General features: G+C 44.0%; 1 protein-coding gene across 1 annotated transcript; it reads right to left on the bottom strand.

Annotated features, from left to right (window-relative positions):
• Nucleotides 1–283: 283 nt before the first annotated feature.
• LOC117973654 (WD repeat-containing protein 90) lies at nucleotides 284–19,019 on the bottom strand. Its single transcript, XM_034926640.2, has 43 exons — nucleotides 18,476–19,019; nucleotides 17,888–17,979; nucleotides 17,572–17,748; nucleotides 17,239–17,377; nucleotides 16,725–16,895; nucleotides 16,381–16,504; nucleotides 15,807–15,865; nucleotides 15,580–15,689; nucleotides 14,702–14,944; nucleotides 14,508–14,570; nucleotides 14,297–14,365; nucleotides 13,991–14,101; nucleotides 13,648–13,793; nucleotides 13,477–13,534; nucleotides 12,942–13,060; nucleotides 12,639–12,800; nucleotides 11,414–11,544; nucleotides 11,008–11,124; nucleotides 10,014–10,249; nucleotides 9,580–9,716; nucleotides 8,872–9,002; nucleotides 8,592–8,722; nucleotides 8,271–8,432; nucleotides 8,045–8,173; nucleotides 7,648–7,781; nucleotides 7,473–7,519; nucleotides 7,218–7,352; nucleotides 6,914–7,069; nucleotides 6,533–6,645; nucleotides 6,339–6,441; nucleotides 6,103–6,224; nucleotides 5,704–5,860; nucleotides 5,287–5,477; nucleotides 4,608–4,776; nucleotides 4,028–4,139; nucleotides 3,380–3,551; nucleotides 2,834–2,956; nucleotides 2,541–2,721; nucleotides 2,040–2,170; nucleotides 1,773–1,919; nucleotides 1,467–1,586; nucleotides 1,071–1,155; nucleotides 284–984 (listed from the first exon to the last, which is right to left on the bottom strand). The coding sequence occupies exons 1-43, from the start codon at nucleotides 18,483–18,485 to the stop codon at nucleotides 827–829; spliced, it is 5,583 nt and encodes a 1,860-aa protein (XP_034782531.2). The 5' UTR covers nucleotides 18,486–19,019; the 3' UTR covers nucleotides 284–826.
• Nucleotides 19,020–19,266: the final 247 nt, after the last annotated feature.

Here is a 19,266-nt window from a genome sequence, read left to right on the forward strand (position 1 = left end):
CTTTGTGGCTGAAAGCAAAGGCTATAATGTAACTTTGTTTGTTTGAGAAGCTTGTATGAATGCAGCAGCTCTGAATGGCCAGTTTCAAATAACCAGTTGCAGCCTCTTTGAACTAGTTTAAATAGAATCAGCATTTAAAAAGTGGCTTTGAGGATGTGAATGTGTGAAATGCGTTGATCAGTGAGCACAACAACACTGACACCTGGTGGTATGACGGGATGTAGCCACCAGGACTGTGCACAGGGAATCCTGCTTTGGATGTGACTTCAATGCAAATATCACATTGTACATTTCAAATATAAAACTTTATTAAAAGCAAGTACAAAAAGTAAGGCACTAACATACTACTTAAAAGTTAATTACTGTAAAAAACAAATAATAAAACAGGCTCTTTTGGAACAATAATAATAGTAATCAGAAATGCATACCAAGAAATGCTAAAATATACATAACTGAATGCTGTTAGCATGTTTTTTTTTTTCTCACTTGCACAGCAGATTTTCAGACATGACTGGGGGTCGTAAATCCATCAAGCAGATGGGACTTTGTCTTCTTTCTTTCAGCAATCCGGCACCAATTCAAACACCAGAATCATCATTGTATGAGTTTATTAATTTTTTTCCTGCTCCTATGCTGGCTTCTCTGTTGAGAAACATCTTAAAAAGGTTGCTGTGATTCTGTGGTATTCAGTTTTCTAGTCTGGTCAGTTGAGTGGTTTATGATTTGGGGGAGGGGGGTAATCACAGATTATATCAGTCGATATGCATTTCAAAATGTTTCTCTCTTCTTTAGAGATTCTCAAAGGGAAGTTGATTGATCGCAGTCTCTATAAGCCCCGGACCTCCCACAGCAGGATTTCGTTGTAGGCAGAAGTGAAGAGCAGTTTGCCAGACGGGGTGAATCTGCAGACGTGGACCACGTCGCTGTGGGCTGTGAAATCCTGGAACTTTCCGTTTCTTGACTTGATCAGCTTTATAAGTCGCTCTAGAAACAGACAACAAATCACATTGCAGAACAAGAAAAAAAAAAAAATCTACAAATCTAAAACGTGGACAAAAAAGACTGCTTACCATTACAGCCAACCGTAATAAGCTGTCCTCTTGGAGACAGGCTTAAACATGTTGCCCAGTGGGACAGAGCAATCTTCCTGATAATCTGCAGAACAAAAGATTATTAAATGAGCAAGAGGTCACGTGACCTGCATGAGGAATTACTGCTTATAACACAGATCCTCGCAACGTAGGCACACTTGTGGCTCTACAGAATTCAGGCTGGTTCAAACTTTATTCTTGCGACCACTAGAACATGGGCGTGCAACATGGCAACCAGTCTCCAGGATCGCCAGACAGCGGAACGACTCTAGAGATTCGAAAAATCAACCTCAGCGATGGCTGTACGATTCAATTATGAACCATCCTTTAATCTTCAGTAGCCCTGCCAATCCGATGCTCCAGGCAGTGCTTTACCCGTTTCTGGTGCAGGCTGTAGAAAGTGATCTCTCTCTCCATTCCGTACCCCACATACAGTACCACCCCCGGCTCAGAGGGAGAGAAGGCAGCCAGGCTGGGGGGCAAAGAGTCAGACTCCTGGCAAAAAAAAAGAACAAAAACAGCCATGATGAACCAGAAATAACACCTGCACAACCAGCAGCTCAGCGGCTATACATGCTAGCCTCTAACCCCTTGTCTTTGCTATTTTGAAAGTTGTGAGATGCCTGCCTATTTTAACAGGCAGTCTGTGCTTGTTTTACTTTTTGGTGTCGCTGGTTTTACCTCGTCATCAAGTGCAGGCGCCGGGAAGCTCAGCCAGTCGATGAGCTCACACTTGTCCTTCATCCAATCAGCAGCCCAGATGCTGACGCGCCGGTCTGAGCTGGCAGCCAACCACATCTCGCTTCCTTCCAGTCCAAATTCATTGTACTAAAAAAAAAAATAATAATAATAATAATAACTTAAACACAAACCCCACCCCCCCCCGCTGCTCCAACTACTGCAGCGCTGCAGATCTTTGATGTACTCCAGTTTATCCACGGCTCTGACCTGCTTCTTGGTGCACTGAATGCAGTTGATGGACGCCCCCTTGTGGTCACTGATGATGCGGATGGTCATGCCTGTCCGAGGGCTGCTCACGGCCATGAGTCCATCCTTCCCACCCGAGAGAACCACCTGGCCTGCAGCGACGGAGGGAAAGCACTTATACTTTTCACTGTCATGGATATGCAATAATTGGTACGTTCCTATTCATAATATGCATGTAAGAGAGGACTGATATCTGTAAGAGATCATTATTACTATCAACCACTGTCTGAATAAGTTTTTCTTTTTTGTACACTTTTGTCACAAAACTATAAGGTCTATTTTAAGGAATGTTTTGTTGTGGATTGTTAATCAATTGTATACAGATTTAAAAGTTCCCATTTTCAAACAGCGTTTGACCTTTTTTTTAAAAAAAACAGTCCTTAAAAGACATTTCTTAAAACAGTCCTTTTGTTTTAGCGTGAGGATGTGGTCCTGAGAGTGCTGGGCGCTTGGTGTCCCTACCGTCTGCAGAGTACTGGATGGCTGTGACGGCCACGGGGTGTGGGTGCAGCTTCAGCTCCATCTCGCTGGTGAGGATGCTGAAGACGCGCAGTGTCCCGTCACTGTATCCTGCCGCGACGCGCTTGCTGTCACTGTGCTCCTGGCTGGGAGAGGCTGGGCTCCATGCCATGCACAGGCAGCCCTGTAAAGAGACAAGCCATTGGTGAGATTCACGTTGTAATGAATACGTTCTATTGCATTTCCTCTTTTTTTTTTGCAAATTATTTTCCAAACCGGACTCTTCTGCTTCTCACCTGATTTAGCACCTGGAACTGCACCACAAGCTCCATGCTGGGTGCTGCCCATACCCGCACACTGCCGTCCTGTGCACACGTGGCAAAGTGACCCTCGTCTGGACTGAAGGCTACATCGTTCACCTGCAGAAAGACAAGCGGGGGGAGGAAGACATCTGATAATCACAATGTTTCCTTCTTCTATATCAGTATATTCTTATTTAGATATAGGAAAACAGTGCGAGAGAGAGAGAGAGAGAGAGAGAGAGAGAGAGAGAGAGAGAGAGAGAGAGAGAGAGAGAGAGAGAGAGAGAGAAAAGAACAAAGTGTTTTTTAAATGAAAGTCTAGTTCAAATGCTTGTCATTGGATTTCTGGATTTCTTTAGCATTATTGAGTGTTTTATAGTTATGGATGGGGTTCACATAGTAATAACACCACAATATGAAGACTGCAGTGCAGGGCCTGCAATAGGAATGATAGAATACTTCACAGCCTACGTTAAGATACAGGGTGACCGTATTGGTGCGCTACTGAAATGAATGACACCCTTGTCGGAGCACACCCACCTTGTTCTTGTGCCCGCTGATGAGCCGGATGCTGGTGTTTTCCTCCCAGTTAATGTACCAGAGTGTGCCGGTGGTGGTGCCTACGATTCCCATGTCCATGACATCATCGAAGGCAGCGCTGACCACTGTGCCGTCCAGCAGCATCTCGTGCTCCAGCAGGACTGAGCTGCTCCTGGGAGGCAGGGGGTTAGAGAGGGAGTCAGTGAGGGACCAGGGGAGCCCATACTGGAAACTTTATTTAACCCTTCCTTTAATAATCCAAGAGTGTAACTCATCATCAAGAACCTGAACACCCAGCATGCTGCCTTTAATCCGAAAGGAAATGTACAGTTTTATATTAGTAAAAATAACAGTCAATATTTAAGGTGGCTCCTTTTCCACTTTGTATAAGTGAACACACCATAACGAGACACAACTAGCACTTGTAGAAATTGAAATAATTTTTGCACACAGGGAAGGAAGCCGTCCAAATGGAGTTTGTCATGCATGGTTTCAAAATGCAAAAGCACAGTATTTTTCTAGCTGTTACTTTAAGGGTGGTTTTACTAAACATGCACGCCAAGCAAGTCACATTGGGTTTACACAGTAGGATTATAAATGAAGCCCCTGCAGTGAGTGTTCATGTTTCCCGAGGTTTCCAGTGCTCACCTGTCCCCTGAGCTCTGGTGCCTCATTCCCTGCACAGCCGCCACGGCCCACAGCCGGATCCTGTTGGTGTTGCTGCCACTCATCACCCTGTTCCCTCGGCACAGCAGGACTCCTGAGAGCAGACAGGGCACAGGGCTAGCACAATAGTATTCACCCATCAGTCTATCTATCTCTTTATCCATCCATCACGCAATTAATGGAGAATAACCTATCAAGTCCAAATATCCTACAGCAGTTAAGTGTCACCATCATACCATTGCAGTACGCCAAGGTCACATCCTTAAACAGTAACGCTGTTGCACCACCACAAAAACATGCTGGGTGTGATGTGTATCCCCCTCACATCACAGTGCCTCTACATGTTTACTATAATGTGGAATGTATGTGTATCATTATTCCTAAACTCTCAAACAAAAAACAATAGAACAAAACTAGGAAAATGACAGCTGTCAGTCAGTGTCACAAAATACATAGATCACCATGATCTGCATTCAGTGCATGCACATTTGCAAGCTGGTTCACACATCTAGGTACATGTAACACTCTCTCTCTGAATGAATGAATGCAAAGCCGGACGCACCGATCTCTCCCTCATCAGCCTCCCAGGTCATGAAGCAGCGGCTGGTGTGGGAGTCCCAGGCGCAGACCCTGCCGCTGTTGGTGCCGGTGTACAGGATGGAGTCGGCGCTGTAGCAGAGCGCTGTGAGCTCCACCTCCCCCAACTCCCCAGGCACGGGAGCCTTGTGTACCTGGGAGAGATGAGAACCCAGCAATCAGGAGGGTGGCATACTCACTGGAAATAATGGATTCAGACTGCTCATCCATAATTAAACACCCGCTACAGCCGGGGAGAACGGACGAAAGATATATCGCGAGATCTAGCGAGATTATATATATATATATATATATATATATATATATATATATATGTGAAAGAGATAGAGATATGTCAGATTAGAAAAACACAACTCTACTGAAATAACTTTTTTCAGATAGCTAAGAAGGAATTAAATTTACAGCAGGTACGACTGTTTGAAGGATATTATATATATATATATATATATATATATATATATATATATATATATATATATATAAAAATGGGTTGGAGTATCGTGGAGGGACATGTGAAATGTTTGGGTTTTTTTTTTGTTTAGTGGTGACTCAGCTCAAACAATCTCAATCTCAGCGGGTGTTCTCGATGACAGTTCAGGCAGGGTCACCGTTTCTCCGAGCAGATGGTCTCACCCCGTGCTCACCTTTAACCGTGCGTCCTTCCCTTGCTGCTCGATGAGGCAGAACATCACCCCGCCGCTGCCCACGCAGGCCAGCTGGCTGGCGGAGGCAGGGTTGAAGGACAGGTCGTGGATTGGCTCTGCAAGGCGGACGCTGGTCAGCAGCTGGTAACTGTTGGTGCTCCAGAGAGCAATGGCAGGGTCCCTGTAATCTCCTGAAAACAGCAGCAAAAAAAAAAAAAAAACACTACAGTTACACTAACTTAAATGTACCCACCTTTCACCAGTTTCATTGTAATCTTGAAGCACAGTATTAGTGATTTCACAGCCAGCAAATTCAATTGGGAGATCATATGGGGAGCTTAGACCCTTCAAACTCAACTAAACAGTAAATGATGTGAATTATCAGGATCTGCAAGTCTCCCAGCACGTGCACCTCACCTGCAGAAAGGAGGAAGAAATCATCTCTGGAGTAAGTCATTGCCTGCACCGCCCCCTTGTGGTAAGAGATGGTACTCCTCCTGGACCCGTCTTTGACATTCCAGATGCAGATCAGGCTGCAAGTCCCATCACTGCCTCCCGAAGCTGAAGCGACTGTCTGTTCAATGGGGAAGACAGACTGCAGTAAGGTAACAGTGCAACGTCTGGGTTTTTTTTCCTTTCTGAAATAAATTGTGCCAATGACGATTTGGAGTAAACATCTTTGACAATCTAGCCTAATGTGTCGTTGGGAAAAGGGAATGAAGACAGCACTGTCACATCACAAGGGTACCATGAATGTCTATAGTAACATTTATTATAATGAATCTCTCAGAGCAGGTCTGAGAGATTCAATCCCACCTGTGCATCGTTGGTGACAGCCAAGGTTGAGATCTCCTCTGTGTGTCCGACCCAGTGCTTCTGGGAGCCTGCATGAAGATCCTCCAGCACTACCACAGAGCCGCACGAGTATGCAAACAAACCTGCGGATCACAAACACACGTACAGTATCTGTGTCCCACAGAGAAACTCTGAATAGGAAATTAATCTATCTGCCTTTCCCCTTAGCAAGAGAAAGCCTGTACTGTTAAACGTACCTGTATCTGGATTCCAAACCATGTTCCCTCGTCCATTTCCGTTGTATCCGATCACTGCCTTCAGTCTCAAGCTCTCTTCCCCAGCAGGGGGAGCCACTGCATCCTGTAAGCGGGAATACAGCAGATATTCAACAACGGTTAGGCTTGCGAGTCAGAAAGGTTTCTTTTGGTTCCGAGTCCTCTGCGTACAGTACCTGAGCAAGGGCTGACGTTCTGAAGCGCGGTGTGAAGTGTTTATAGGCGTCCGGACGGACTAAGGTCTTCTCCCGCTCCTCCTCCTGCTCCTCTTCCTCTTCATGCAACACATCTGCAAAGGGAGAGAAAAACAGAATGCAACAATGAGACAGGTTGTTTTTTTTTTGTTTTTTTTTTTAGGGGTGTTAACAGTTTAGAGTTAAACTGTTCAAATTTTTTCATTACATTTTCAGAAATATGCATGTGTTTATTCGTAATCTACATACACATTAGTGTTGCAAACATGTGGTCTTATACACATTAATATTGTAATAATTGAAACTCTTTTGGAGCTTCTTGTTATGCGTTATCTTGAAACCTTGGCTCTGGGCTGGACTTACCGTCTCCGAGTAGATCCAGCTCATTCTGCAGGCTGGGTTTCCCCCTCTCTCTGCTTGAAGGAGGCACTGTGACACGCAGGAAGGAGCCCCTCGCTGCTCCTGCAGAGCTACTGCCCAGGGCTGACCCCTCTACCTCTTCACACAGCGAGAAGAAACCTGAGAACAGGATAAGGGGAAGTTTTCACAATGTGATGGAGACACCATGGGCAGCCTTTACAAACCCCCAGGTCCCCAGATCCCAGGTTGAAAACCAATGTACTGGCTGAAACGTTTACTTGACTTCTGTGGTTCCCATTAAGCTCACCTTGTCCCGCCTGCTCTATGACGCTGATATCCAGGCAGGGAGGGGAGGAGGAGGAAGGAACCGGCACAGCCTCTCGAGGCATCCCGTTTGACAGCAACGCCCGACTCAAGTGCAGTTCTGGGTCCCCAACTGAAACTGAACAACACATGTAAATCAGTGACTGGACTGGGCAAACTGAACAACCAAAGGGGCTGTTCCATTATAACTAAAACTGCTATACAGCAGCGATACGTTTTCTACTAATTAAACACCTACCAGACTTAAAAGGAGATTGTGTCACAGCTGGAGCTGGTGCAGGAACACTTAAAATAGAGAGGAGACACCAAGTAAGAAATGATACTGTACTGAAATGAAGAAACCCACATCACTGCCTCTGCACAGCCTCTCTCGACACCGACGACAACGCTAAATAAATGGTTTCGCTGCTTACTCTCTGCTCGCCTGTGGTTCGTGAGGATTGGCCAGGAAATCCCAAATATACACTGCGTCTCCTGCGGTGACGACCCCAAGCTGGTCTGGAGTGAAGGTCACTTGTTGGACTGGCTGAGAATGACCGATGAAGACCTGGGGAAGACACAAGAACAAAGTTACTGCCAATGAGATTTGAGCCTTCAGGCTGCTACTCTTCAGAACGTTTACTTTTGTAACTTGAGATCTGTTATATTTAGCTTTTGCTTGGGCTGCAATTTAATATGCAATAAAAAAGGTGTATTTTATAAATCATATTCACAGACAAAACAACTTATGTACGGAGCATATACATAATATTACAGGGAATAAATAAAAACACTGCTTTTACACAGATTACTGGAAAGCCCATCTCTCACCTGGAAGTTGATGTCATGTTTCATGTGGTAATCCCAGACTTTGACTGCCTTGTCTCCCGCAGTCAACAGGAAGCGTGCGTCATCAGTCACGGACACGGAGGAACACACGTGTTTATGGGCATTGGGAATCTGACCAGAAGGAAAGGCAAGGAGCACTGCATTAGTGTGGACAGCAATAACCTTCCTTTAAAAAAAAAAAAAAAAAAAAAAGTTTTTTTTTTTTTACCTCTCTGATCAGTCGTCCAGACTTGGTGTTCATCCAGAGGATCTTATTGGACGATGTGGTCACTAACAGGTGCCCAGTTGCAACAGGAGCAAAGCAGACCTTCACAGCAGAGTCCAGGCTTGTGCTCAACAGGTCCAGGATACTCACATCTATCCGCATGAGCTGAGAGAGAGAGAGAGAGAGAGAGAGAGAGAGAGAGAGAGAGAGAGAGAGAGAAACCATCAGTGCTTTCCATGCTACTGAGCTCCATAGCAGAAGAGATTATGGAGTAATGGATTGGGAGAACAGTGCCCTGGAGCCTAATACTGAACTCTGCGTTACCTCATCCAGGGAACGGGCATCCATCACTGTAACAGTGTACTCCGCGGGGCCGACAAAGGCCAGGCTCCTGCTGTCGCTGCTCACAGTCAGCGCCTCAGGACTGCGCTCGCTGCCTCTCGCTACCACATTGCCTGAGGCAGAGGAAAACAATCACCAATCACAACAAGCTGCCAAATGAAGTTAAGGACCCCCCCCCCCCCAGAAAGGAGGTTCTCAGTCCTTACACATTAAGCTGTGAGGTTCGGTTGCAGCAGAAGCTCATCAGCAGTAAGTCTCTTACCCAAGACTCTGAGGATGTGATGGTCCTCCTCCACTGAGTTATACAGCGCCAGGGAGCCCAGAGAGCCAGCGCTGTACATGTTCTCTCCGTCCGGGGAGAATGCCAGCCCGATCACCTGACCCCGGTGCTGCCTGCAAGCCGAAGAGACAGAGATCACACTCCACACAGGGGAAGCACAGCACCAAACTCTTAATACTCCTTGGTTGTTTCTTATTATCAGAGACGTGGTCAAAGATTCACCAGTAAAACTGAATACAATCCGTTAGCCTAGATCGTTCAGAATCAGCGAACAATGGGCTCAGTTAGCAGCAGGCATCTTCCATTGCTATTCTGGTGTTTCTGAGTTCTATCGATCACCTGTAAATGAGTCTGGCAGTGAAATAGGATTACATAAATTAATTTACAGGCTCAGCTAAGGAGCTTCAATGTTCTGTAATTATAGTGACCATGATGACGCCTTTTAAGCTTTGCATCCAAGATGGTATTTAAATTTGCTTAGCAGATAAAAATAATAATAATAATAATAATAATAATAATAATAATAAAATACAGCAGTTTAAAATACTATTTGCGCCATATTACTTTTTTTATTCATAGTCAAAACTAACAGGTAGTTAAAGCATGGTCTGGATAATAGCGATGCAGCTTCTATTTCAGTCCCTCGACTTGTATATCAGTATGCACTCTGTGAGCCTGTACTGTACTTACTTGTGTTCTGCGAGGAGACTGGAGCTGGCAATGTTGAAGACTCGTACAAGCCCGGAGCTGAACCCGCAGGCAAACACTTGCTGCACTGGGTGGAAAGCAACAGCACAGGGGGTGTCTTCTGAGATAAAGTCAAACAGCTGTGCAGCACATAGAGAGGGTATAAAGAGAGCAAAAGAAAGTTAATCAAATTGCAGATAATACCATGTCATACCACATGACATGGACAGTACCAGTGTGCCTTGGAACAGTTTTGACGTTAATATGACTTTATCTGTCTATATAAGATTTAATTGTTTAAAAGGGCTGCTTCTGATCCCAGAACCCCCCGACAGAATCTATTTGCTTGTATTTCACTGCAATTATAATTATAATATATATATACACACACACACACACACATATACTGTATATATCTAGACGTACAGTCGACCCACCTGCTGCATTGAGTCAATATCCCAGACCCGGACGCTGTTGTCCAGAGACACTGTGACGATGTTCCTGCGAATCCCATCAATGCTAAACCCCTGCACTGTGTCTGTGTGAGACCTCATCAGCGTGCTGTACGCTCGGCTGCTCACATCCAGGTACCCCAGGTTCCCTGTCGAGGTGGCAGCGAGGACATGCGCCCCCTCTGGCCCGATGTTCACCAAACTCACCGGTCCTTCGTGCTCTGGTAGAGATAAAAAAGAAATAGATATATATATATTACACTTGAAAATTTGCAGGCTTATTTACAAAAAGGGTCATTGATGTAGAAGGTATGGTCTTCAGAAACAACATGAAGGTTTTTCTAGCTCCGAGTCAGATCTGCAGCCTATTACATCACCAGCACCGAAGAGAAAAGTGAGAATGTTTAAGGCACCAGTTTATATTCATTTGGGGTTAACAGGTTAGCACTGAAGGCCATATGCCTTATGAAAAACTGTCATTTATAAGGGAGTAAAAAAAAGCTGACAGAAGCCATTTAGTTTAGAACTGCTTTGTTGTCAGCAGCAATAATTCAGCATTTTGTTTGTCTGGTATTAAAATATTATAGTAACGACTATAATGGTGGGGAAGCATTTCATATTGCAAATGTAAATCTCCATTCTGCTGTGTTCAGTGATTTGAATAAGTCTCTGTCAGAGTATTTTTTTTCAATTTTTTAACCTGGCTGAATAAAGGAGTTAGTTCTATTTTTGGAAGGTTGGGAAAAACAAGGCATGACAAGGTTCTTCCATGTTTCAGGGAGAGACGACAAAATAATTAAATCATCTTCATCACGAGGGATTATTCAAACAATACTGTACATGAGATGGGAGAATAAGAAGTGAAAGCTGCAGGATATTCACCACACGTTACATATATACTAAAGCTCCAATGTCTTTAAAGGGCAGAGGCGTATGAGGATACACGCATCAATAACAGATTAACAGAAGCTCCCCTTACCTGCTTCCAAAAACACAGTGGAAAAATCAAGGGGCCAGAGCCGAAGGTACCCATCATCTGACCCCGTAGCACAGAAGGCGGACGAGATACTGATGCTGTTTATTGCGATCCCAAGTCCTAGAAAGAAGATTGTCCATTTATTTATCCCTTATTCCATCTCCATCGAAAGCATACAGTACATTCTCATGATCTCCCAATGAACGCCCCTCCAGTCCCCAATTCTGTCCTTTTTTACACCCAGTTTCTCTACCCCTATAATCCAGAGATCACGTCTACCCTTGATACCTGCTCTCAAAATCCCAACACAATCTTTGCCATGACACAGGACTTTATCAAGCTGTTCTTGAAGAACCACAACACGCTGTTTCAAACACCAGACAGCTGCTTCCTCACGAGTCACGGATACCTGTGCTGAAGGTCTGCTTCTCTCTCCGCTGCGAGTGTTTCTGCTGGGACGGGAGCAGGCGCCTCACATTTTTGATTGACACGCTCATGTAGTCGATCTCCAGGATGTGGCCACTCTTGCTGCAGGCGAATCTAAGCAGCAAGAAAAAAAACATTACTGCCACTCTCTGCACCCTGGTGTAAAAACATTACTGCCACTCTCTGCACCCTGGTGTAAAAACATTACTGCCACTCTCTGCACCCTGGTGTAAAAACATTACTGCCACTCTCTGCACCCTGGTGTAAAAACATTACTGCCACTCTCTGTACGCTGGTGTAAAAACATTACTGCCACTCTCTGCACCCTGGTGTAAAAACATTACTGCCACTCTCTGCACCCTGGTGTAAAAACATTACTGCCACTCTCTGCACCCTGGTGTAAAAACATTACTGCCACTCTCTGTATGCTGGTGTAAAAACATTACTGCCACTCTCTGTACGCTGGTGTAAAAACATTACTGCCACTCTCTGCACCCTGGTGTAAAAACATTACTGCCACTCTCTGCACCCTGGTGTAAAAACATTACTGCCACTCTCTGCACCCTGGTGTAAAAACATTACTGCCACTCTCTGTATGCTGGTGTAAAAACATTACTGCCACTCTCTGTATGCTGGTGTAAAAACATTACTGCCACTCTCTGTATGCTGGCGTAAAAACATTACTGCCACTCTCTGCACGCTGGTGTAAAAACATTACTGCCACTCTCTGCACCCTGGTGTAAAAACATTACTGCCACTCTCTGCACCCTGGTGTAAAAACATTACTGCCACTCTCTGCACCCTGGTGTAAAAACATTACTGCCACTCTCTGTATGCTGGTGTAAAAACATTACTGCCACTCTCTGCACCCTGGTGTAAAAACATTACTGCCACTCTCTGCACGCTGGCGTAATGTGTCTAAGGACTGAGCTAGTGAGGAGGCACAGAAGGTCTTTCACCGAAATGTACTTGCAATATCTGTTAGGAGTGCATCTCTGAAGCAGTTGCGCTTAGTATACTATAGCAGTGGTATTTAATTCAAGCCCCCCTTTTTTTTCTACCCTCGCAGGGTTTACCTGCTTTCACACAGGCTGGGGAATTCATTAGCAGCATTATCTCCAGCTTCAAAGCAAAGTCTAATTTACTTGCATTTTGTAAAAAAAAAAAAAAAAAAAAAAAAAGGTTATTTAATTAAACTTAAGACTTACAGAGTCCTGTCTTCAGGTTCCCTGTCGGCGAAGTGTCCCTGTTCGAATGCGACGTCTGTGAATTCCACAGCATGATATTCAGCCAGATTAACCGGGCAGGAGCGCAGGGACCCACTCCGCACTCGCCACAGACGGATATTGTCCCTCCCACAGGACACCATCCTAGGGAAACACAGGAACAAAAGGCCAGTTATTAAAGGCCATGGCAATGTGGCCATAACTAGGAAGGCCCACATGCAGCGTACAGTGATGTTAAACTGTTCATGAATGCTATGTACAAATACAGTGAGTTAAATGGCGTACCTGGTGTCATCGAAAAATGCTATTTTCATGGTCTGTATGTCCACGTCCGTGTGTGCTTTGGCCATCACCACCACCTCTCCTCCTTTATTCGCCTTCAAAGTGTTCCACACCACAACCATCTGTCCCAGAGAGCACAAGCACTCAGCTTTTCTACAGCCGTATAATACTGTGCCAACAGGCAGTAGGCATCTACCCACCTACTGACTTGAAAAAGGGCTCAGCGGAGAACTAAAGCAGAGCTTGAACCACTGATTCTGTCCATTGCATTATGTTTCATACCATCATCATTTTAATACCGAATTCTTCTCTTACAGAGGATATGTAGCAGCATCTGTCTAGTAGTTTTTTGTGTTTTGTTTTAACATATAAAGAACCTAAAGAGAAGTTTGGAGGTGTGAGGTTTTGAATACATTTGCTGGTCAATTTTCTTTCTCCTCACGGTTTGTGTAGCTAATCTCTGCTAGGGTGGAGTACATGCTTCCCTGCTACTCTTTTTTTTTTTTTTGTTTGTTTATCAAAGTGCTTTAATACTCACAGTTTTTCCATGGTTATCTTTCCCCACTCCACACAGGACTCCACCGCTGTAAGAGAAGCTGTACAAGCAACACAACAACAGGTTGTTAAAGAAAATAAAAATAATAACAACGTTTCAAATTCTCAGAATCAGACAAGCACTGCCGCTGTGCATCAAACAGGATTACTGTACCTGAGAGAGGAGACGGAGTGCGTGTGTGTTTTAAACAGGGACAGGCAGCTCCCTTTCTGGTAATTCCACACACGCACCACGCTCAGGTTCCCGGTCTGTGCCGATGCCAGTAAAGTGCAGTTCCCATTGAATGTCAGAGCAGAGACCTGCACGAATGAAAGAGCGCAGGACTTACATACCTGCAGCGCTACAGGAGCCAATTTCATATTTACTGTCCCACCCAGTATCAAAGCAGGGCATGAACCACACATCAACGCTAAGCTTCTCAAATGGGTTTCGTTAATTATTCTCAACCTCCACCAACGAACATTCACTGTGCTCCCATGCATATAGGGTGGCTTACCTTGTCTGTGTGACCAATAAAAAATCTTTGCTGTCCTGATGCAATGTCCATGGAGACTATTACAGCATGGCAGGGGTACACCACCGCTGTGCCTGTTTTTGTCCACAGAGTCTAAAAGAACAAGCAAATCTAATTAGGAAAGTTAGTGAACCAATAGCACACACACCCACACACAAACTACAGCAGCGTGATATATGTTAAAATCTCAAAAAAGCATTGAAGATACCAAATAAATAATGGACAAGTATATTCCCAGTTTGAGTTGTTTTTTTTTGGCTTTGCTTTAAAGTTACATTAAAGTCTTACACATTTTGTGGTACAGCCTCCGAAGCCGATGATTCTGTTGAGTTTCAGGATAGGATCCGGTTGCAGTTTCTTTAAAGGAAAATAAGTAGTAGATGGTTACCAACAAGTGGTTGTGCTTAAGGATGAAACATATCTATTCTAAAATACCACAGAAATATTCTTTGCTGTAGGGAAGTAATAGGTAGTATGAAAGCATAGTGTATTCTCTTACTGTGTGTTCTGCTACTTTTTTAGCTGGCAGTGACACTGGTCCGGTTACTCTCGTGCACACGGTCTGAAAGAATAAGCACACATATTAAATGGTCCGTTTTATCTCCAGCTGCACATACAGTACATGTTCAGAGAAAATGGAAATAGTTTGTATTCAGTGGCATTGTCCCAGGAGACTCCCCCTGCAAGGCCTACCTCTTCCGTGGAGCTTTTGTGTCTGTGGACACTGATCTCCTCATCTCTGTGGGCGAACACGTGGATCCCGCCGTCGTCTGCAGTGAGAACGCTGTCCCCCGAAGCACCGGGATCTTCCTTACGATCGCTCTCCAGAGCTTCAGCCTGCCAGCTGTCATGCAGCGACCTGCTCTGTGACGCAGAGCTCACAGGAGGCAATTCAGGAACACTCGCAGTCAAAAGGGGAGCTCGACGACGGGGCCGCTGACAGAGGGAATATATACACACATATAGAGTTGCTGCCAAAAGTTTACACACAGCCTAAAGAATCACGCATTCTTCGTTCAGGATTTTCTCCTTTCATTTCCCATCAAAGTGGAATATGTTACTTTTTGTTTAATTAGACCATAACATTTTGCTTCAACATTTTTAACCTGTTTCTTGAGCAAATTTTAAATGGCATTTGCTTGAGCTTCTCTGTGAAGTAAAGTTTCTTACGGGCTGCCCTCTCTGTTATTCCCTCACTCCCTCAGTTTCAGCACTGACAGCAGCAGTGCAGTATTTGCTGCAATTTCCCTCTGTTTCAATATTGCGTGTTTCATTCTGTCGTTAACCCTGCTTGGTCTTCCACTTCTTTGCTTTGATATCTCACACAGCAGATTCCACAGTCCCTTTAGGTACTTAAAACTGCTGGCTGGTTTTTCTAATAGAAAAGCCTGTTGGAAAACAAGAAATGATTCTGCTTCTGAGCACTGAGCTGAGCTCCCTCATCTTAGAGTTTGTTCTCTGTTTCAGTATACAACAGGCCCTGAACCATGTGTTAATTGATAAACCTATTTATCACAAATGTATAGTATAATACTTTGACCATAATGTGAAGCTGCAGGCATGCTATGTACCGGTTTGGGGCTGGTAATCTGCTGAATTAGGGAGACTCTGTCCTGGACTGGCTTGCTGAGATTCACATTACGTGGCAGCTCTCGAACAACATTTGAATGAGTCGGACCAGCTGTTGGTAGAAAAAATAAATAGTATGAATAATGTTTTTATTACAGGTTTTGGATTTTTTTTTTGTTTTGTTTTTTTATATAAGAAAAAATGAAGGAAACCCAAAAGGTTTACTCACCTGTTGCTTGTCCTTTCTGAATCGAGTCAAAGGGCATCTTGCCTCCATCAGATGGAAACCTAGAGATACAAAAAAAATTAAAAGATCAATTACGAATTGGAGTGGAATATCAAGCGATAGGTTCACTGATTAAATTACTTTTCTATTGCTATAATATGTTAATTGAATACCAGATAGGAAGGGCACTTTCATATGTCATGAAATACAAATGTCATATTTTTTATTATTATTATTATTATTATTATTATTATTTTCTTAGCAGACGCCCTTATCCAGGGTGACTTACAATTGTTACAAGATATCACATTATTTTTACATACAATTACCCATTTATACATTTGGGTTTTTACTGGAGCAATCTAGGCAAAGTACCTTGCTCAAGGGTACAGCAGCAATGTCCCCCACCTGGGATTGAACCCACGACCCTCCGGTCAAGAGTCCAGAGCCCTAACCACTACTCCATACTGCTGCCAACACAGCCATTCTGTAAAGCACTGTTTTTAGTGAACTACGGTAAGGCTAGTGAAGATAAACTAGCAGGAATGAAACGGGGTATTTGAAAATGGACCCTTACCTAATGTAGTCGTAGAGGTCATGCCAGCTCCCTCCCTTCGGCACAGGGAAACACATTTCTCTTGGCATCGGGCCACTGCCTTGCATCACTGCTCCGGCTTGTTTGGCTTCAATGAAAGTCAAGCCTATAGATAAACAGGAATTGATTAGAAACCAGTTAAGTGCCACATGGTTAAGTGCCAGAGCCAATGCTACTGAATAGATTACCAAATTACCAACTGTATGTTGTTTGGAAAAAACAGCAAAGCTAAAGTCTGCTAATGATAATCCAACATTTTCTGGCTGCCCATCAGGAACAAGTGAAAATGTTATGCTGATCGTTCTTCCATGCACTGTGTCTACTACCTGGGTCAATGAGCAAGTCGCTGGTAAACAGATTCTTCAGCAGCATGCTGGCACACAGTTTGATGCTCTTCAGGTGGCTGTATCTGCGATTCAGGTACATGGACAGGAGGTACTGCAGGTCCATCATCAGGCAGATCCATCGCACACTGGCTGGGGCAGGACCCACTAGGTCTGCAGGTGAAACACACAGACACACCAGGTGTTGGTTACTATACAACAGAATGCATTAGTCAACTAAATGCTTAAAACTTGACATACAGACAGGCAGGCACTGTAATTATCTCATTCTTTAAAAAAAAAAAAAAAAAACACACATTCTCAGCGTTGTTAAGGTGAATGGTACTGGTTGCTGTTGTCCAAATGTTATATTTTTTTTAAATAATGTAATGTCACTCACATACTCTGAAAGTAATATGTACAAACTGCTGCTTTTGGTTCTAACACACACACACACTGCAAGGGTGTTCTTCAAGGCAAGGCAATGGTCCTACAGCCCCAGCCCCCTCACCCTTACCCTGCCGAGCGGCCCTGGCGGTGCTCTCGTACACAGACCCCTTGGCTGCTCCACAGAGGAATGGGAACTGCAGCCATGTGGCTGTTGATTTGAACTCTTTGAACAGGTTTGAAAAAGAGACACGGATCACTTGGCCATCCTGGAGAGGAAAAAAAAAAAAAAAACACATAAAACATTTTTCCCCCCCTAGTAACTTTTCTACAAACGTATTATATATTATCTAATGACTTTTATATTCATGCTGCTCATTACATTGCACAAACAAGCTACGTTTGTAAAACCCCAGCAGTTTCATATGCTCGTGTACTGCATAGTCTATAGTCTTTGCAGTACCTCTGTTGCTACATCTAGATGCACCACAAAGTGTTTTTCTGGGATGGGTTTGAAAAGCAGGTAGAGGTAGCGCCCGGTCAGACCCAGGGACTGTGTGCTTGTTTTAGGCAAAAGGATGTAGTTACTCGCAGGAACGGGTCCTCGAATCCGATACACAGTACACTTCAGCGTCTTGTCCTACAAAAAACAAAAAGGGAAAAAAAAAAAATAAATTCTCTCATGTCTCCATATTTCTGTTCCATTGTCTTTACCCTCGGTAGAAATGCAGCCGCATTCATCATTGACAGCAGCGTGATAACGTGCTTTTCTGCTTTACCATAAATGTTGTCACGTCTCCCTCCTTCGTTGACTTCTTCCATTCTTCAATCTTGAAGTGCTTGAAGACGTTGACGTAGGGATGCTGCCACGCTGAGATGAACAGAAAAAGAGAAACTCTGCAGGAACTGTGACTTAGATTAGCACTTAGGCTACACAGTGCTGCGTACCTTCAAAAAAACAAACGCACCCACAGTGCCAACAGTGTGACTCGTTTCTGAATTTCAATCATACTGGTAGGGGGGCAATGGTGTACTGTTGGGGTCACACACTAGCCTAGGACCAAAACTACTCACAGTCGCTAAGAGAGGCTTGTTACTTACTGTCCACTGCACCGCCAGCTCACAGTTCTTCTTACAGGGCTAACCTGGGCAGGGTAAATATCCAATTGACCATCCAACAAACAGAATAAATGACTTTAAAGAGGCCTCGTGAATATTATACATCTCTACCAAATAATGGTACTAGCACTGTACACATGTGGTAGGGATTTGAGAGTACAGTAAATAACAGGTACAACTGTGTTCAGTCTGTCACTCGATGAGAACCATGACACTGTATTTTAATACATTAAATATTACACACTAACCTTTAGACATGGCCGGTCCACGGAAGCTAGCTGTTTGACGTTTCTCAGACTTTGAAAAAAAATCAGAATTTTTCCGGCTTGTTATATTACAGACTACAAGTATTTTTCCGAATGAATCGAGTCTAGTTAGAATCTTCTCCCAGACTCCTGGCTCCTCCAGCCCGGCTTCAGTGTCTGTGTAGCCGGTTCTTTCAGTCTCAGGTTCGCTGTCTCAACTGTACTTGTAAACAAACACAGCTCAGTCCTCCCGCGGCAGCTACCGCCGTTTCCAACGGCAACACGCAGCTTCCTTTACGTCACACGTAGCGCCGTAGGACTTAGTGGCATGCCGGGAGTTGTAGTCAGGTCAGTCCCCTTTAGGTTTTTGAACAATGTGTTGTAGTAAAGTACTTGTAAACATTTATTTTAATAAGATCTCAAATAATATTTATTAACATACTTAATTACGGCTTTCTGGGCCCCTTACTGCGCCCTATAATGGCTTTATACCGGTTTGTCACCGTTCTTACTCCCTCTGTGGAAATTGCCGAACTGATTTTTACCCTTCAATTTTCAAATTGAAGTACAGGCAGGTATATGAGGGATGTTGGCATATTTCTACCTGCCTGTTACTGAACCAATCTCTTGTTAATATTTGCATACAGAAAGCTAGGGAGAAAAACAGTTTATAGTTTCTGTTGCCATAGTGAGCATATTCTTCGCTTAAACCAGGAATAGAATCAGGGACTACAGTAACTAATTGTTACTATAATCAACAAAATGATATTATCTCCTTATATTATTTTTTTTTC

This window comes from Acipenser ruthenus, chromosome 22 (genome assembly GCF_902713425.1).
Source record: "Acipenser ruthenus chromosome 22, fAciRut3.2 maternal haplotype, whole genome shotgun sequence".
Lineage (NCBI taxonomy): Eukaryota > Metazoa > Chordata > Actinopteri > Acipenseriformes > Acipenseridae > Acipenser > Acipenser ruthenus.